The sequence below is a fragment of the Dipodomys merriami genome, unplaced genomic scaffold (assembly GCF_024711535.1).
Source record: "Dipodomys merriami isolate MVZ:Mamm:240054 unplaced genomic scaffold, mDipMer1.0.p SCAF_142, whole genome shotgun sequence".
Classification (NCBI taxonomy): domain Eukaryota; kingdom Metazoa; phylum Chordata; class Mammalia; order Rodentia; family Heteromyidae; genus Dipodomys; species Dipodomys merriami.
The window spans coordinates 2303703-2324228 of NW_027202738.1; the positions used below are offsets into that span (position 1 = coordinate 2303703).

The 20526-nt window shown below is 58.2% G+C and overlaps 1 protein-coding gene across 9 annotated transcripts in view; it reads right to left on the reverse strand.

The window, feature by feature from the left end:
* The window catches only part of LOC138826396 (homeobox protein cut-like 2), a 125430-nt gene that overhangs the window by 88753 nt on the left and 16151 nt on the right, over window positions 1–20526 (reverse strand). Inside the window, exon 1 of one of the 9 annotated variants that reach the window (XM_070021523.1) lies at window positions 15713–15818. The exons of 4 other annotated variants lie outside the window; for them this stretch is intronic. Coding sequence is in view for 1 of the 5 variants with exons in the window: in XM_070021515.1 (XP_069877616.1) it covers window positions 15125–15163 (39 nt within the window). In the remaining 4 variants the exon portion in view is untranslated. Of the gene's footprint in view, window positions 1–2122; window positions 2201–15124; window positions 15173–15712; window positions 15819–20526 lie in introns of those variants that run through there. 4 more of the 9 variants (XM_070021517.1, XM_070021515.1, XM_070021520.1 and 1 more) reach the window with 4 other exon arrangements.

The window sequence follows — 20526 nt, forward strand, 5'->3', positions numbered from 1 at the left end:
TCTCGGGAGGTCCCATGCCGCTCTGCTCTGCGATCTGCCACCAACGTGCTCGTTAGTCAGCTTGGGGCACACGCACCAGCAGCCTGGTGCCTGCTGGCTGCAGGAGTGGTATGCACACACATGACTTGGGCCACAAGGGGTTCTGTAGGGATACCGCTGTCCATGCTGCTGGGCCTGTCCAGCCAGGTGCCCACAGCCTCCAGCAAGCGGGGCTGTGGAGCGTGGAGTCCACATTTGGTTACAACAAAGACGGATCTGTGTGTAGATGACGCCCTCAACTCCTTTATGCACAGTACTGTAGGGACTGGAGTACAAGTAAGGAAACTGAGGCTCAAATGAAATGACCTACTTGCAACTAGGGTACACTGGACACCAGCTGCCTGGCCCTGCCGACCTGCCATGTTCCAGAGATCTCAAGGCAACAAGTAAGAGAGACAGTGGGAGTCAGGCCCTACTTGAGCCCTGTCACACAGGTGCAGAGACGGAGGCCCAGGGAGACCAAGCCACATGTGTGAGGATGCACAGCAGTCGAAGCCAGACTGGACTTGATTTCCACATGGACCCATGGCAGTGTGGCAGCATCTGGCTTCTGTTTTGTGGAATCTGTTTCAGTCACAAAGCCACTCCACTGCGCACAGGGTGACACCTCAATCACACAAGCCCCGGAGGGGAGGGGGCTGGACGGGACAGAGGTTAAGAAGATTCCCTAGGCTGGACTGGGAAGGTGACTCAGTGGTAGAGCGCTTGCCTCATATGCATGAGGCCCTGAGTTTGATTCCTCAGCACCACATAAGCAGAAAAAGCCAGAAATGGCGTTGTAGCTCAAGTGGTAGAGCGTTAGCCTTGAGCCGAAGAGCTGAGGGACAGTGCCCAGGCCCAGAGTTCAGGCCCCACGACCAACCAAAAAAAAAAAAAAAAAGGATGGGGCTGGGAAGGTGGCTCCGTGGTAGAGCGCTTGCCTTGCATGCAAGAGGCCCTGGGTTCAATTCCTCAGCACCACCTAAGAAAAAAGAAAAAAAAGCCGGAAGTGGCGCTGTGGCTCAAGTGGTAGAGTGCTAGCCTTGAGCTGAAGAGCTGAGGGACAATGCCCAGGCCCAGAGTTCAAGCTCCATGACTGGACCCCCCCCCACAAAAAAAAGGAACTGGTCTGGGTGGGTGGCTCAAGAAATAAAGCACTTGCTTGGCATATGTGAGGCCTTGTATTCAATCCCTAGGCTGGCTGGAGCTCACCCTGTCATCTGGCTACTCAGGAGGCTGAGATCTGAGGATCACAGCTTGAAACTAGCCCTCCCAGAAAACCCATGAGACTCTTCTCTCCAGCTAACCACCAAAAAGCTGGAAGTAGAGCTGTGGCTCAAGTGGCTCAAGTTGTAGAGTACCAGCCTTGAGCAAAACAAGCTCAGGGACAGCGCCCAGGCTCTGAGATCGAACCCTGAGAGCTGGCACAAGCAGGAAACTCAGCTACCGGGCTCCCAGAGAGTGATGCAGGCGGCAGGGCCACTGCAATGGGGGGGGGAGGTCCCGGATGGTTTCTATGGCAGGTGCCCCCCAGGGGTCCACCCTCAGGGATGAGCCAGAGAACACAGCAGGGGGAGGGGGAGCACTGTCCCGTCTCTACCCCTACTCTCCGCTGTGCATAGAACCACGGACGCCACCCCTCCACAGCCACAGCGCCATCTCTGTCGGGCAAGCCCCAGACGGCAAAGCCTGCAGACCCTGCGGGGGGGCTGGGGCAGGTCTAAAAATGGCCACAGCCTCCAGCTGGAAGAGGTGCCCCAGCTACGCCCACACGCACCCGTGCCCCATGCACCTGTGCTGGCATGTGCACAACACACAACCCCCCACACACGCATGCTGCCACTTGCACATGTCCACTACCGACATGCACGCCCAAAAATATGGGCAGCCACACAGAACCCCACTTGCCATGCCCATCGCCACCCCCCAAATGCCAGCACACACACAAGTCAGGAACACGAGTCCAAGGCCCACACCCAGGATGGCACAGCCACCCGCACCGAGAACCCTGGACAACACACACACACACACACACACACACACACACACACACACACACACACATGCACGCACGCACGCACACGTGCACAGTCTCCGCTCTCACCCCGCAGCTCTTTCCTCTTGGGGTCCCCAGCAGCGGAAGGCCTGGCAGTCGGGACCCCCTGGAACGGGCGAGCGAGGCTGTCAGCCACTACAGGGCACAGGAAAAGGGATCTACGAAAATAACCCAGGAGCATCCACGCGGCCCAGCCCACAGGACTTGGCTGCATGGTTCCAGCAAGCATCTCCAGTCTAATTTTAACCAGGACACAGCCTCCTCCAGCCGGCTCCGCCCCTGCTGGTCCTGCCTACCACAGGCCCCGCCCCCGCAGTTGCCCTCCTGCCTGGGCGCCCAGTAGCTCAGGCACAGGGACCCACTGCCCACCATGGTCTGATTTGACACCTCTCCCGCGATCACACTAGGTCAGAGGCCAGAAGCCTCAAATCCAGCAACAAGCCACCCCAACTTCCTTGCCACCATCCTACAGACGCAAGCCTGACCCCCACCCATGAGGAAAGTGCTTTCACGTGGCAGGTCTGCCCCAGACCAGGGGGCCAGGCCTGAGCTGGGCCCGCTCCCGCAGTGCCCAGCCTGCCCTGGCCTTGGCCAGACCTCCTAGGCAGGGAAAAGCACCAGAGCTCTGAGGAAGCCAGGCAAGCTGTGTGCACAAGCCCTCAGCCCGACTCTGAACTGCACCCCTCCCCTAGCCAAGCCCACCCTGCATGCCCTGGGAGTGCGGGCCACCCCAACAGGGCCTCCACAAAGCCGGCCTCTGACCACTCTTTCCTTCCGTGTTGACACAGCCATGCGTGGCTATCCTGCGTGTCTGGGCATCCAACAGTCTTCACCATATTCTGCTGGGCACCTGGGATCCCCACTGCAACTGCAGAGCCAGGTTTTATCTCACTGAGCTGACTGCTTCCGCCAGGAAGCCACACAGGATTTCCAGGCCTGCATGAACACCTCTCCTGGCCCTGGGGCCTCCCAGGCGTCTGGATCAGGGTTGTGCCCTTCCCTGGCCGCCTCCCGTGCTGGCCCACCCCTGCCGGGCTCCCTGAGGGCGGGGCAGGCGCAGCCCAGCTCCCTGCCCTGCCCAGGGCAAAGCAGCAACACCCCCCCTCCCCCCCCCCTAACGGACAGATGGAGGACCCAGGGCTTTTCTCCTCGGGGCTCCAGCAAGGAAGACCCCAGCAGGCCCCTCCCACACTGCTCTGGAGTTAGGGGCACAGGCCCCTCAATTATGAGTCCACAAACAGGCCACCATATATTACCAGGACTGCTGGATTGGAGCCTAAAGCACGTGGAGGAAGAGAAATGTCAGCTCACGCCGGCCTCTGCGTCCTCCTCTGCCGAGTGTCACTGTGAAATGTCCTGGTAGCAGCCTGCTCTGCCTGTGTCACCCCGGCCCCAGGACAGTGCAGGCCGGTGGCCGCCAGAGTCTGCGCCTCTCCCCAGCCCTGGGGCCCCTGGTGGCCCCAGAGCTTTTTGTTGAAGACTAAAGACTCCGGGCAATGACGCCCTTCCACTGCCCACTGCCCACTGGGTCCTCCCTAGACCCTGGCCAGGGGCTCTGCCCCACCCACCGCCTCCAGCTGCCACTGGCTCACCCCAACCCCATATCAGACCTCCATCCCCAGAGTCCTGCTCTCGCCTCCCTCACCCTGGGGTCCAAAGCTATTCCCAGGTAGAAGAACAGCCCCCTCCCACCCCCCCAGCCAGGCACCGGTGGCTCACGCCTATAATCCCAGCTCCTCAGGAGGCTGAGATCTCAGGATCACTGTCCAAAGCCGGCCAGGGCAGGAAAGTCCAAGACTCGTATCTCTACTTAACCACTCAAAAACCGGAAGTGGTGCTGTGGCTCAAAGCAGTAGAGTGCTTGCCTTGAGCAAAAGAGCTCAGGGACAGCACCCAGGTCCTAAGTTCAAGCCCCAGGACTGGCCAAAAAAAGCCCCCCAATTCTCTGCCTGTCAAATCCATGCTCAGGTCCACAGCAAGCTGCCTCTCCCACGCTCCCTCCCGCACCCCACGCCCAGCACCTGCTGAGCACCGGGCCACCACCACCCGCAGTGGCAGCCTGGGCCTGACCGTGGTCTCCACTCCCGTCACCCCTGAGAACCCTGGCCCATCTGATTTACTGAGACCCCCCAGCTCTGGCCCAGAGCAGACATGAATATGCATTCATTGTTGCACCGTGATTAATATCATTTCTTTTAATTCCCTCCCTCTGTGCCTGGTGCCAGGCGCTTGGCTTTCAGATGAGTTTGTTTTTCATAAATAAAGTCAAAAGGAAACATCCAGAAGCCTTTGCTTCCTCCCCAGTGTGTGAGCAGGGGGATATGCAGCGTGCCCTCCCTCCCCCCAAGCAGGGCTGAGCAGCAGAGACTCCTCACGCTCAGCCTATGGTGATGTGGGGCTCACTGCTGGGCTGGGAGGGGGGCGGTCCTAGGTGCATGTGTTAGTTGGGAGTGGGGTGGGCAGAAGGTCGGGGAGCCCCTGGCTCAGGCCTTTCATATTACCCTAAATGGGGCTTGCGCAGCAAGGCCAAGACCACTGCTGCCACCTGAGCCACTGCAGGTGACGGGTGACCACAGTGCAGCCTGCTTCTGAAAGGAGGGGCTGGGGGCTGAGGCTGGAGCTGGGGCCGAGGGAGGAGCCATGGGACTGAGGCTGGGGCCAAGGGAGGAGCCAGGGACTAAGGCTGGGGCCGAGGGAGGGGCCAGGGACTGAGGCTGGGGCCGAGGGAGGGGCCAGGGACTGAGGCTGGGGCCGAGGGAGGGGCCAGGGACTGAGGCTGGGGCTGAGGGAGGAGCCAGGGACTGAGGCTGGGGCCGAGGGAGGGGCCAGGGACTGGGGCTGGGGCCGAGGGAGGGGCCAGGGACTGGGGCTGGGGCCGAGGGAGGGGCCAGGGACTGGGGCTGGGGCCGAGGGAGGGGCCAGGGACTGGGGCTGGGGCCGAGGGAGGGGCCAGGGACTGAGGCTGGGGCCGAGGGAGGGGCCGGGATGGGCAGGGGACTGGGGCTAAGGGAGGCGACTTAGCCATCTTGTGCCAGTCTCTTGGTCTGGAAAATGGGCGGAGGTGTTGAGAGCTCCTGAGACCCCACGGGCTCCCCAGGCTCGCCGCTGCACCAGCCATGGGGTGAGTAGCTGTGGGTCAGCCGGCATGTGGGAAGCTGCTGGGAGGACAGACATGAGGGGCAGCCAGCAAACGCAGGCCCTGCCCGAGACTCCTGCACTGTGCCCTGAGTCAGCTGAGCACGTCCACGGAGCACGTCCACAGTGCACACGTCCACAGCAATTATGTCCACGGTGCACATGTCCACAGCAATCACATCCACAGCAGTTACATCCACGGTGCTCACATCCACAGCAATCACGTCCACAGCAGTTACATCCATGGTGCTCACATCCACAGCAATCACGTCCACGGTGCTCATGTCCACGGAGCTCACATCCAGGCGCTCGCTCACATCCACGGCAATCACGTCCAGGAGCTCACGTCCACAGCAATCATGTCCACGGTGCTCACATCCACAGTGCTCACGTCCACAGCAATCACATCCACAACACTCACGTCTACAGCGCTCACGTCCACAGCAATCACGTCTACGGCACTCACATCCACAGTGCACATCCACAGAGCACACGTCCACACTCCTGAAACTGTCACTCACCAAGGTGTCACCAGGCTCTGCCAGGCCCCCTGCCAAAGACGCCCAGCCTGGCCAGGCCTGCGCAATGGGGGCTCTCAGCATGAGTCCTGGCAGATCCACGTGAGTCCCTCCCTCCCCCTCCCCCTTCCCTCCCCTTCCAGCCATGCAGCAGGCTCATTCCACACTTAGGAAGAATGAAGAAATAGAGGCTTAGAATGGCCAAGTCTTTCCCCAAACTCAGAGAAGGCAGGTCAGCTGCCTGAGGACACACAGCCAGTCACAGATTAGAACTCGGCCCCATGTTTCTCTGACCTTCAGGCTCAATTCTATCAGTTCCTTCCCTAGGAAAACTCAGCCACTCATGCAACACACGCACAGTGACCGAGCTCAAAGGAAGCGCCAGGAACTGTGCGATTCGGGTGGGGGGAGCGGGGGTGAGAACTGGCTTTAGGGAACAAGAGACCTACAGCGGAGGCTCCACCACCTCCTGGGAAGAGGACCACAGAGAGGACTTGAAAGGATCCACAGCCAAAGGAATCCACCTGTGCCCAGACTGTGAGGCCTTGCGGGGAGCAAGATGGTCGCACAAAGCTTCAGACCACACCACACAAGGCCCCAAGGTCACAATCACTTGTGGCTCTTAATGACAGAGGTGCTCCCAGCAGCAAAAGCCAGGCAGAGAGCCAGCGAGAGTGAGAGCGAGAAAGCGTGAGAGCCAGAGAGAGAGAGAGAGAGAGCCAGAGAGAGAGAGAGAGAGAGAGAGAGAGAGAGAGAGAGAGAGAGAGCGAGAGAGCGCGAGCGTGCTGCGCTGAGGCCCACACCCGCATCCCCAGCCCAGGTGGCTGCAGAATGACTCACCTGGCAGACGAGCCTCCAGGGCCAGCCAGCTCCTCCCGCCCCACCAGCACAGCCCGCAGCAGCCGCTGCTCCTTAATGCGGCTCTCAGCGTTATTGATCGAGACCATGCTGGCGGTACAGGACGATTTTGCTTGGCTTCCACTATCTGGTCCTGGTGGATCCCCCCACCCCCACCCTGCCGTGCCTCTCAGCAATTCGGGATACGGGAGGATCCGAAGATGGAGGATCCGATGATGGAGGCCAGGGTCAGGGACCGAGCCTCTCCCCCAGCCACCAGGGAGGCCGCAGAAGTCATTCTAACCTCGCAGCACGGCCTCCCCGCCTCCACCCTGGCCTCGGACAGCATCGGCTCTGCGGGACACCAGTCATAGGAAATAAATTTTTCAGGGGGCCAGGTACCTACACGGGGCTCCTTTCACGCAACAGCCACATTTGCTCCGCAGGAAATACAAGGTGACCACCGTGGTGGTCAGAGAAAGATGGCAAGCGTGTGGGGAAGGTGTTTCCCTCCAAGCTGGACAGGCGTCCGCTGCCCCCTGAAACTGTGGATGCCCCGCCCCCCACACTGAGTTTCTGACCCGCTGTCCCCGCAAGTTGGAGCCGCCAGTTCCGGCTGACTTGGTGATTTCAGCATCTTGGGCGTCGGGTTATTTTTATTTTCTCCAAGTGGGGTTTTTTTCACTACTTTTAGAAAGTGGCAGACGAGGCATGTCTATTATAAAATATTTGTTGCAAACACGCACACACACGCAGTTGCGCACCACCCCACATCTAGTCCTGCCTGTGTAAAAACTCGCACATCGCGCGGCGTGAGGGGCAGGAGAGGGGAGGCTGGGCGGGGTTATGTAACATCCGAGCAGGCACATGGGGGGCGGGGCTCTAATGCTCTAATGCCTGCGGTAAGATCTCAAGTCTCAGCAGAGCAGTCAACAACATTTGGATGAACCCAGCCCCCGTGTCCCTACAGACTGCCACACAAAGCCCCAAGGACGAGAACATCCTCACTTGGAAAGCTCTGAGCATGAGCCCAGCGGCCCTAAGGACTGTTGATCAAGCGGACAGGGGCCAGGTGGGCCCCTCAGCAGGTGGACGGAGGACAGGTGACTGCAGGGACAGAGGCAGACCAGAGCCATGCAAGCCTGGGGCTGCGGAAGAGTTCGGAAGAGCTCAGATGACGTTCCCTCCGCCTGTGGACAGCTCTTGGTGGTAGCTACCCTGATCTGCTATAGAAAGTGCCTGGGGGGCTGGGAAGGTGGCTCAGTGGTAGAGCGCTTGCCTTGCATGCCTGAGGCCCTGGGTTTGATTCCTCAGCACCACATAAGCAAAAAGAAAAAAGCCGGAAATGGCGCTGTGGCTCAAGTGGTAGAGCGCTAGACTTGAGCTGAAGAACTGAGGGACAGCACCCAAGCCCAGAGTTCAGACTCATGACCGGACTCCCCCCCCCAAAAAAAAAGAAAGTGCCTGGGACCCGGGGCACACACCTGCAGTCCCCGCTCCTCGGGAGGTGGAGGCAGAAAAACCAGGAGTTCAAGGTCAGCCCAAGCAGTTAGCAAGAACCCCCCCCCCATCATCTCACGCAGAGAAGAGCGGGATGGGGCTTCAGTGGAACAGGAGGCCCTGGAACAGACCCTACCACAGGAAGGACGTGGATGCCATTATCTGCGATTTGGAGTGGAAAATGTGGACGTGTGGGCCACTGGCAGGGCAGCCGTTGGCCATGAGCACAATGAGCTCACCTGCCAGCAGCCTGGAGCACTAGAGGAGAAGCCCGCGTTCTGGATAGACACGCATGTCCAGGGCTTTCAGCATGGACTCGGCTGCATTCCGCAGGAAGGTCTCATCCCTGGACTCCACTAGCGCCACCTCTGGAAGGTCTGGGAATGACAGGGTCTCCCTCATTCCATCGTCCTCAATCCAGGCAGGACCTTAACTTTTATTCCCCTTCATCCCAGAAGGCCACCCGTCTGGTCTGTCCCAGAGAACCCCAAAGTGAAGCCGGGAGGAGGGCCCAGGGTACCTGCGCCCACAGCGGTGACAGCACCGCTGGCTTCATTACAATCCCTGGTCGGCAACAGCTTCCAATAACATTAACTACTGAAGGTCTGAATGCTGATCACCCTGATCAATATGTCCTACGATCTCATTGTGAAAAAAGACTGCAAGGAAGAATGGGGTGATCCAGGGCACGCATGGACCGCGTGGCCCGGAGGGGAGGGCGTGTTCACACGAGCGAGCCACCGGGCCCGCAAATGCACCTCCTCGCTCGTGGCCAGCGTCTCTGGTGGCTGTGGGTAAGGACCTGCGGCCCCACAGGTCACACGGCTGGGTACAGGCTGGGCCTTGGGCTCCTGCTGGCCATACTGGGCCTGATCCTCTCCCAGCCTCTGTCACCACGGCTGGGCCTTCAGTCACACGCAACGCAAGTTTGTCCATTTCCTGTCTAGCCTGCTGAGTCAGCTCCAACCGGTGGTAAGCTGGGACCAGAAGTGTAATAAGACCCGATCCATGTGGCCTGGCCGTGGTGGCCTAGAGGAAAAGGTCACTGGAGCCTTGGGGACCCTGAGGATGGCTTGGATGTTTCCTCTCACCATGGCAGAAGCTTCTGGAAGGATGTCTAAAAGCCACATGCCTGTGGCTCATGCCTGTCATCCTAGCTACTCAAGAGGCTGAGATCTGAGGATCGTGATTCACAGCCAGCAGGGAAGGAAAGCCTGTGAGACTCTCACGTCCAATGAACTAATGAAAAGCCAGAAGTGGAGCAATGGCTCAAGCAGTTGATCATTAGCCTTGAGCAAAAAAGCTCAGAGACAGCGCCCAGAGTTCAAGCCTCAGGACACACACACACACACACACACACACACACACACACACACACACACACACACACACACACACACACACACACACACACACACACACACACACACACACACACACACACACACACACACACACAGAGGATGGGACAGCACCCAGGCCCAGAGTTCAAGCCTCAGGATCGGCACACACACAGGATGTATGGAGACCCCAACGGAACCTGCAGTCACCGAGTGGCAGGGATGGAGCGGCGGGGCCCCAGCCCCCCGTCCCCCCCCCCCCCCGCAGTCCTGTCGGGAGGGAACGCCAGAGCACCTGCGTGACAGGTGGCATCGGGGCTCATGGTCTCGCAGAGAACTGCCAGCCCATGCCCTCTCCTCTCGCCATCCTGCTTTGAAAATAGAAGTGGCCTGCGAAGCTGCAAATAATTCATCGCTAGAGTTCTTAAAGCGTTCGCAGGTATTTAAAATGCTATATAATCAAGCTCGCGAAAATATAAAGTGTAAGCGTTAAGATACTTTAATGCTCTAATTAAAGCACACCACTTCGGGCCGGCCCGGCCCGGCCTCCTGTTTACTATTTCCGTAACAGCCTGTGGCCTGTTCTCAAAAAAAAAAAAAAAAATCCCCCCCCCTTTTAAGTTGACCTTAAAAAGGGGAAGAAAAAGAAAAGGGAAAGGAAAGGAAGTTCATGCTGTCTGGCCTCCTGAAGCAGGGACAGCCACAAGGCCTCTGGCCATTCCCTCTACCGAGACCCGCTAAGGCGGGCGGGCGGGCGCCCTCTACCTCTTTCCCCCCACCCCTGCAAGCAAAGACAGCCCTGGGCAGGGACCATCTTCCTGTTCCCGGACCCCCATACCCACTCGCCAGCATCTGCGTGTCTACAGTCACAGCTCAGGGCCTTTGCACAAGCCGGCCCCTTGCCTTCCCCACTGCCAGCTCTGTGTAAACCTTCTGCTCAGTCCAAGAGCCGCCTCCTCCAGGCTGCCTTCCCTGACTACCTCTTCCAGCCCAGTCCGTACTCCAGTTCACCCTTCTCCTGCTCTGCTCTCCTCACCCCTGCTCTCTGTGCCGGGATGGCTGTAGGTCTGTCCCCATCAAAAACCTAACTGAATGACTGAGTTCTTTAAACCAAAAGTGGGTCACCCTGGAGATGGTGGCACCTGGCCCCACCCCCTGCCAGCAAAAAACAGCCCTCCACCCCACCCCACCCCACGAGCACCATGCCAGGGCACCTGTCCAGGACCCTCCATCCACTCAGCCGCCTGGGCAGGGCCCAGCCTGCGTTCACCCCGGACGAGGTGCCCACTCCCCCACCTCCCGCTCCCGCCCCAGGGCCCAGCAGCAGCATCATGGCTCCCGCACAACTTGGCACCATAGACTGGGCTCACCCATTCCCTCAACATATTTACTGTGCATCTACTACATCGCCAAAAGCCAGTAAACGTGCTTGAGGCACAGTAATAAGAAAACCAGACAAAAATGGCTGCCGGTGTGGGGTGGGCAGTTAAATGGGAGGATTGGTGAGCAAGAAAGATGGGTAAAGAGTTCAACCACAACAGGAGCTATGGAGGAAGAACAAGGGACAGTGATGGGCATGTGCATGCACGCATATGAGAATGCATGTATGTGAGACACATACAGTGGCCAGGGGACATCTCTGGAAGAGGAAGCTTCTGAGCAGCCACCAGGCAAAGTGAAGGGGCAAGGAAACATGCATGCGAGAAAAGACAGTGGCATGTGCAAAGGCCCTGGGGTCGGACTGTGCAGCGTATGAGGAAAAGGAGACTGGATGTTATTGTCTTTTTTTTTTTCTTTTTTTTAACAGAGGGGTTACAATTGCATGGGCAAGATAATGAGTACTTTTTTTTGTTATTGTCATTTCTATCTCACACAAACAAAGAAACAATGGAAGCGACTTGGCTTAGATAGACAGAGCAGGACTAGAACCCACAAGACTAGATCACACGTTCTTCGGATGAGATCCATCCATAAGTGGCTCCGTGCACCACGCCTGGCCTGCTGTGCTTGAGGGGCCCTGTTCATCACACAGAGCACTGTGAAGAGAGGTGCCCCGCCAGCCAGGCCCAAAGCCGTGAGACTGGACCCCACAGGCCTGGGATGCTGAGACACACGTACACACATAGGCCTGTCAGCCCTACCCAAGCCACGAGAACACAGTGTCACTGAGACCCATGCAAATGTGAAGCTAAGAAAGAAAGCTGGCAATCATGGGGCCTGGCACAGAGCACAGGATGAAATCTGCCCCTCATGACGCCGAGTTCCACCAAGCCCACGACCAACAAGCAGATGCCAGGCCAGGCAGAGGGGAAAGAAAGCCTCAGGGCCCCACGTGTGCCCTCAGGCAAGGAGCTGCCCTCTCTCAGCCTCAACAGGGTGGCAATGCCCACACGGGTGTCATGGCGTGCCTCAGTGCAGTTTCCACCAGATCACATGCTCCAGGCACAGAGAAAGTCAATCGCCCCTCACACACACACAGGGGCAAGGAAGTTTCTTTTCTTTTTCTTTTTTTTTTTTTTTGTCGGTCGTGGGGCTTGAACTCTGGGCCTGGGCGCTGTCCCTCAGCTCTTCAGCTCAAGGCGAGCGCTCTACCACTTGAGCCACAGCGCTACTTCTAGTTTTCTAATGGTTTATTGGAGATAAGAGTCTCATGGACTTTCCTGCCGGGGCTGGCTTTAAACGGTGATCCTCAGATCTCAGCCTCCTGAGTAGCTAGGATTACAGGCGTGAGCCACAGCGCCCAGTGGAAGGCAGTTTCTTTCCAGACCTTCTAGAAGGCTCTATGCCAACAGCTCTGTCCCAAGGACAATCTGAGGTCAGCTGCTTTCAAAGTCGTGCTGAGATGTGACACCCTGACCTCAAGCCCAGCCTCCCCATCTTTGCTGCCTGTTCCCACATGTTCAGCTTGAGACAGTGAGAAGCGGGGTGCCCCCGGCCGGCTGTGCGCTGGCCTGCCCAGACCCCAAACACCAGCTCCTCTCAGCCCCTCAGCACCCGGCCCCGCCCTGGACCCATCTGTGGCCCTGCTCCTATTCTCTCTAGGCCCCTCCTGACTCCAGGAAATGGGGTGCTCTGAGCGCCCCAGCACACCCCTTCTCCCCCCACTGGCTGTCTGACTGTCCCTCTCTCCAGAAGCCTCCTGGCAGAGCCTCCGTCCCGCGATGCCCCACTCCGGGGCCAGCACGGTGTCCCCTGACTGCAAACGAACCCACAGAGCAGGCTCAACATCTCCTTCCGACCATTTCCATATCACTGCTGTGAAAAAACTCACGGGAGGCCAGGGTGCCCGAGGCTCACGCCTGCCATCCTAGCTACTCAGGAGGCTGAGATCTGAGGATCGCTGTTCTAAGCCAGCCTGGGCATTAGTCTGTGAGACTCTTATCTCCAGTGAACCACCAGAAAGCCAGGAGTGGAGCCATGGCACAAGTGGTTGAGCAGAAAAGTTCAGAGACAGCATCCAGGCTCCAAGATCAAGGTCCAGGACTGGCACAAAAACAAAACAAAACCAAAAACCGCAGGGGACGGGGAAGCCCAGCAGTGCCCAATGCCCACAGCCTTGGCCACCCCAGGGCACGGCCTGGCCTCCCTTTGTCTCTTCCTGTCTTGCTGAATTTCTTCACTGGCAAATAAATGCTTTTCTCATCAATACGCACAAAGATGAAAGGAACCGTGGAGCCCAGGGTCTGCCTGGAGCAGCTCCGGGCCTCTCAGTCATCACGGGGAATCAAACTCTGCCTTCCAAGGAGAGCCATTGCCAGTCAATTTCTGCCAAGAGGAGGGAGCAGGGGTGGGAATTTGCGTATGCCCCCCCCAAAAAACAAACACTCTTGTAAATAAAGCTGGTCCCGTCCTGTCTCCACAATGCCGCCCTTATTGAGTGAGTCAGGTGTTTGGCTGATTAAAAATTGATCCATTTCAAAATCTAATCAACAGAATAGGATTCTTTCATTCGTTATCCAGAGAGCTGTTGACATCGAAAACCAAACCTGGTATTAACCCATGAACTCCGGTGACCGGTCCCCGCCCTTGCCAGGGCTGTAAATTAGTCTGTGGTCCAAGGCTGGGGCCTGCTGGCCTGATGGATTTAGACCAGGGCAGAATCCAGGGGTTCAGGTCGATGTTGTGGCCCCATCAGTCCCCTGAGGCTAGGGGTTCAGGACCCACAGCGCTGAGTGCCGTGATTCTGAATACATCAGCAGGGCCGCCAGGCCTCGGCTTGGCTGTGCATTTGATGGAAGAGCGTCCATGGCCTCCCTGAGTGGCCCAGGCCTTGGGAGATGCAGGGCTGGGGAAGGATATTTCTAATGCCTAAGTTAATAAATTATTTCCCTTGAACTACAGGAGAGGAACAAATAAATAACGAGAAGAGAGCACAGTGGCGCTTTGTAGACAGGATCAGGCAACACGGTCCCCAAATCTCCCTCCCCCTGCAGAACTGCCCTGCCAATGGGATGACACCAGAGTCACTGCAGCCAGGTGTCTGTCCAGGGGGGCCCATGGGCCTTCTCCCCAACTTGCAATCTCTCTGACTTCCATGCATCCTCCTCTGGAGCAAGAGTAAAAGCTGTGTGCCAGTGGCTCACGCCTGTAATCCTAGCTACGCAAGAGCCTGAGATCTGAGGATCGTGATTCAAAGCCAGCCAGGGCAGAAAAGTCCAATGAGTCACCCAAAAAGCCAGAAGTGGAACTGCGGCTCAAGGGGTGGGTTCTAGCTTTCATTTTAAAAGTCCAAATGAGAGCACAAGGCCCTTCGTTTAAGCTGCAGTACTGGCCCCAAAAGAATAAACAAAAAAGGCAGAGGTCCGGAGGAGACTGGGGCGCAGCTCCTCCTGCTGAGCATCTGGTGACAGCAGCAGGGGAGTCCAGCTCGCCCCCTCCGCCTCTGTTTCCTCACCGGTCAGCAAGCCCACCAGGCCTCACCAAGGGGCAGGAGGGACGGGGGAAGGAAGCACCTGCTGCAGCTGCTGCGCCCCGGCACTGCTGTGTGCATTCTTTTTTTTTTTTTTTTTTTTTTTGTCAGTCATGGGGCTTGAACTCCAGGCGTGGGCGCTGTCCCTGAGCTCTTGTGCTCAAGATGAGCACTCTACCACTTTGACCACAGGACCACTTCCGGTTTTTGAGTGGTTAACTGGAGGTAAGAGCCTGTTAGGGACTTCTCAGCCTGGGGTGGCCTTGGACTGCAGTGCTCAGGTCTCAGCCCTGAGGATTACAGGCATGAGCCACTGGCGCCCAGGATGTGTGCATTCTCGAGATGACAGCAAGACATGCACTCATTAGAGTTCCAGAGTCGGCGGAAAACTCCCTCCCCTCCCCTGCCCATGTCCTTTTGCCTGTGCCTGGCCTCCCCCGCCATGCCTCCAACTGGCACACTGGAACACAAGACTCCTGGGATCCAGGGGCAAGTGTCTACAGGACATGCAGCTGTGTTTGAAAGCTGGAGTCCGGGGTTTGAAGCCAGTGAAGGGCAGAGCTGTCATTGGCTGCACTAGCTGGGCAGCTCTGGGAAAGTGGGTTTACATCTCTGAGCCTCAGATTTCAGTTTAAAATAGGATGTGAAGAATAACGCCCTGAGATTCGTGTAGCTCAATGTCTGGCAGACAGCAAGTCCTGGATAGGTGCTAGTCACCATCACCAAAACCACCACCACCATCGCCACCAGCACTGTCACCTTCATGACCTCACCCCACTACTACCATCATCTTCACCACCCACATCATCACCTTGATTGTCATCACCATCGTCCTCGCCGCCGCCACCATCACATCACCATCATCGCACACTGCGCCTCCACTTGGTCAGTGCGGTGACTCTGCTCATCTCCCGGGCGGCGGCGGCGCCTCTGGGGCCCGGGCGACCCCAGGCAGGCCGCGGCCTCCGGCCGCGCGCGCCTCCTCGCCGCGCATGCGCGCTCGGTCGGTCCCGCGGCGCCGGCCGGCAGCGAGGCCTCACGTTGAACAACAAGTAAACAAACAGACCGCCTCAGACCCTCGGAGGCTCGGAGCGCGCGGGCCGCCCGGCACGCCGCCCCCTCCCCGGGCGGCCGGCAGGCGGGCGCCCCGCTGCCCCTCGGCCGGGCTGCTGAGGGGCGCCGCGGCGCCGGGAAAGTTGGGGAGCGGGGCCCCAGCCGCGAAGGCTCCGGGCCCCAGGGGCGCGGGCCGCACGCCCGCCGGGTGGGTGAGAGCCCACAGCCCGCGCGGAGCCCCCGCGGCCCCCGCGGCCCCGACGACCGCGGCCCGCTCCCAGCACCGGCGGCGACGCCCGGCGCCCGCGCCGTCGAGGGGCCCTGTGCACGCGGGGCCCGGCCTTACCTGGCCGGCGGCGGTCCTGTCCTCAGTTCCTCGAAGTCCGGCAGGTCCCCAGGCCCGGCCGGCTGCGGCCAGCGCCTGCCGTCTCCCCGTCCTCTCCCTTCCAAGAACTGAGATCAATGCGGCGGCCGGCCGCGGCCAGCAGCCCGGAGCCAAGTTCACGTGCGGCCGGGGGCGGGGCGGGGCCGGCGGGGGCGGGGCCGGCGGGGCCGGCGGGAGGAGGGCGGGGCCGGGCCTGAGCCTGGGGCCGGCGGGGGGCGGGGCGGGGCCGGCGGGGGCGGGGCCGGCGGGGGCGGGGCCGGCGGGGCGGCGGGAGGAGGGCGGGGCCGTGCCTGAGCCTGGGGCCGGCGGGGTGGACCCGGCGGGAGGAGGGCGGGGCCGAGTCCGTGGGGGCGGAGCCTTGCGGGGCGGGGCCAGGAGGAGGGCGGGGCGCTGGGCGGGACGTGCGGAGGTCGGCGCGGGGCCAGGCCTGTCACCCAGGGCTCCGTCCGCAGCTCGGAAGGAACTGGTGCGGGTGGGCCCCCTCGGTCCACCGGGTCGGAACCTACAGGCTGACCCACGGGCCAGGGCTGTCCATGCTGAGAAGCCCCCGCCCCAGGTGAGTCCGCGGGAAGCCAAATGAATGCCCTCTGCAACTGCGCACCAAAGGATCTGTCCTGGGCCAGAGAGCAACCGATCCTCCTCCCCACCCGCCTTCCCCACGCCCCCGCCCTCACCACCGGCCTCGAACGAATTTAGCCCACATGATCCTCCAAGTAACTGATACAGGCCTGGTTTTATTGATGAAAAAACAGAAGCCCAGAGAAGTGAAACCACGAGGCCAGAGGCAGAGCCAGGCTCAGCCAGGGGAGTCGGATCCTGAAGTGGGTACAGATTCATTGCTGTTCTGCCCTCACTTCAAAGAAACAATAGAAGCCTGTAATCCTAGCTATTCTGGAAGCTGAAGTCTGAGAATCATGGTTCAAAGCCAGCCTGGGCAGATAAACCCAAGACAGTGATCTCCAATGAACCAGCAAAACCTGGAAGTGGAGCTGTGGCTCAAGTGCATCAGCCTTGGGGGGAAAAAAAGAAGAAAAGAAAAGCTGAGCAAGAGCTAGAGGCCCTGAGTTCAAGCACACCCAGGAGCAGGGACCTTGTCCACATGTGGCTGAATTGCATCCCCACCACCAAAGCCAACCACAGGGTTTGCACAGAGTATAGAGCAACACTAGGGACTTGACAACCCCAAGTCCTGACCTTAGTCCTTCAGGATGCAACTATATTTAGAGATGAGGCTTTTAAAGAGGTATTTAAGGTAAAAATGAGGTCACCGCAGTGGGCTCTGGTCCAATCTGGCTGTGATCAGCATGCAGACTTGCATGGAGCAAGGCTACGCGGCTCAAGGAGACGATGTGCATCAGCCTCAGGAAGAGCCAGTCCTGTCACCCGAGGTGACTTTGGCCTCCAACTGTGAACAAATGCCTCGCTGTCCTCTAGGTCACAACCTGTGCAGGGAAGGTTTGCACTGAGGTGACGCCTATGCTGGGCATTGAAGGGTGCATAGGAGCCCACTGGATGGCTGGCACATGGCAATCCACTGTGAGCAGGGAGTGGCGCAGAAGGGAGAGGGCACAGTGGTGTAGGCAGGTGAGCTACAAGGCCACCACAGCAGGCCCCGCCTGCGGGGAGCGGACACACACCAGCTGCTCCCCAGTACGTCCTCATCTGTGCAGGAAGTAGATGTAGCACCCATCCCCAAAGAGCCCAAAGCTTGAGCTTTCTGGGAGGAAATAAAAACAAAATGCTGGGTGATGCCAGCATCCCCTCAGTCACCCCAGGTGACGTGTGACACTTCTCCACCATACTCGCTGACTTCAAAGGACCCAAGTGGACTGGCTAGCTGGCTTTTGTTCACCTGTCACTCAGCAGTGAAGCCACCGTGCCCTGTGCATGGTGACAGTCGTTTTAGCCTGAGGAAGCCAATCCTGGTACAAACCCAGGGAAGGAATCAAAGCAGAAAGAGAACAACAACTCCAAGAAAATCAGAAAAGGTGGCATTTGGGTAAATTGCACATAAAACAATTCAGTTCAAGGTGAGGGATCTGAGCGCAGAGAGGAAAAGGGAGCGGCAGCAGTGTGGCAGGCTCCAGGAGACACGTGGGCATCATGGGTGTCTCTGGCCACTTTTAATATCTAGTGAGTCAGACCCACTGGGTCACAATGTGACAGGGAGAAGGGCTTCAGAGCCGGGCGCTGGTGGCTCACGCCTGTCATCCTAGCAACTCAAGAGGCTGAGATCAGAGGATCGCTGTTCAAAGCCAGCCCGGAAAAAAGAGTCTGTGAGACACTAATCTCCAATTAACCACCAGAAAACTTTGGCTCAAAGTGGTAGAGTGCTAGCCGTGAGCAAAAGAGCTCAGGGACAGTGCCCAGGCCCTGAGTTCAAGCCCCATGACTGACCAAAGAGGGGGAAAAAAGGGTGTCAGAGTGGTCAGGGTCTTCCCTAAAGACAGCAACAGCCAAAGATAGAACGGTCTCCCTCTTCCCAATCTCTGCTCAGAGTCCCGGCGGCAGTGGCATTCTGCCCTGAGCTGTGTCCCGGCTCCCAGCATGGCCTCCTGCTGTCCCCTCATACTTCAGAAAACACGGCCATATGACGGCCATGGTACATGTCCTGCTCAACTTTGTAGAAGGATGCTCATGCAGAATGGAGTGACCAAGAATTTCCAGAACTTTCCCTGGGAAGACAGATTGGGGGGAAGTTCCAACCCTAGGAGATGAAGGACTGGGGTGGAGAGTAAAGAGTCAGGGCCTTGGGCATGACTCAAACGGGGCCATCTCTCTTGCTGTCTTCCTGCAGCCATCATTCTGTGCAGCTCTGGGGATGGAAACATTTTGGCTAGACAATACACACACCTCTTCATTCTGCCCCAGCAGAAAAATCCTAGGGAAGTCTTTGATTGGCCCAGCTTGAGTCGTGTGACTTCCCATTGGCTCAGTCACCTTAGCCGGAGGGAGGGAATACTGAGATAGACAGCTTCCTGGCTTGAGTCTCATGGAAGTGGAGACGCAGTATGAATGGGGACCACGGGAGGGGAGGAGGACAGGGTGGATGTCCACGGCTCCTCTGCTGTACAGTGGTCCTGCTCACCACCCAATGGCCAGGGCATCACCAACAGGACAATCACCAAACACTCATGGATCTGGTGCTTTGCCAAGGCCCTCACACGAGTCCACATGTCCTCATGGCAGGCAGGCCCCTGCAGCCCACACCCCAGCAGACGCTCCAAGAGGCCCAGGAGCGCAACCAGACGGAGCTGGAATTGAACCTGCGCCCACACACACCAGGAGGGGCCCCCAGCGTGTGCCTCTAACACACTTCCAGGCCTCACTGGTGCTGCTGGTCCCAAGACCCTAAGGAATGAACCAAAAATAAAAAAATAAACATTGAAAAGTTCATTCTTGCTCGGCAATGCTGTAGGACATTTAGCAAAAGCAAACACAAACTCTCTCGAGCACAGGAGTAAACAGACCACGACCTTCGGATCGGCCCAGGATCGAACCCAGGATGGAATCATTGGTGGAAGCATGGGTTACAGCCGCTTTTGCACACACGCAGAGCCATGGGTTGTGTAAGAGGGACTTCCGCGAGAGGCTGGAGCCAGATGGTCACTGGTTACTACAGGCCAACTTCTAGCACTAGTGCAGACCCAGGTCACACGGACTAAGATGCACTCACTATCCAACGTGACAAAACACACGGGAACTCGTCTACTGTGTTCGAGAAACCACGGCCCCATTAAGGACAGATCAGACCCGAGACCCTCCCCAAACCCAAGAATTACGTACAGATGCCGAAAGCACTTGGAACTTCAATCAAGAATAGTGGTGCTGGGGGGGTTGGGGGGGGGGAGGAAGCCACGGGGGATGGTAGGGGAAAAACAAAGGAGAGGGTAACGATGCAACAATGATCCATAGGAAATGTACTCATTACATTACTCATGTAACTGTAACCCATTTGTACAGTATCTTTACAATAATATACATATTTTTTTTAAAAAAAAAGTAGTGGCGCCTGGCGCTGGTGGCTCAGGTCTGTCATCCTAGCTATTCAGGAGGCTGAGATCTGAAGATCACAGTTCAAAGCCAGCCTGGGCAGAAAAGTCTGTGAGATTCTTAACTCTAATGAAACACCAAAAAGCCAGAAGTAGAGCTGGGCTCAATTGGTAGAGCACCAGCCTTGGGTGAAACAGCTAAACAAAATCACAAGGCCCTGAGTTCAAGCCCCAGAGCCAGCCAGCCGCACACACAATGCTCAGGCGTCCGGTGCTGACTCTCGTGACATCACACCTCGGAGGAGGTAGGGGACGCCTTCTCTGTTCTATCCCAGAATCCTCACTGGCTGCATGCCAGGCCAGACACCACGCAGAAGCCCTGTGTTCACAAGGACCCCAAGACACCTGGAGCCCCAGACAACTTGGGGCCCAAACTCCCTGTCCGGAAGACCCAGAGTTCTTTCGATTCACCCCTGATGGAGAACAACCTGGGGCTCCTGTCTGGATTTTTGGGGTGACCCTTCTTTGCTCAATCCAGCTTTTTTATATCCTGAGGACGGATTCCATTTCTGGGAACACAAATGTCCTGCTACCCCGCCCCCGGGCCAGGCATCCACCAGGACACCAGCTACCTACCTGGCTGGTACCGGCTCTTGGGCAGTGTACACACACGATTTACCCAATTCCTCAGACTGAGCACCGTTTATTCAGCAGCTGGCCTGGCTCATGAAGCCGCTGCTGCTTGAAGTGGGTATTTGGAGCCATTATGAGACGGTCGGGATG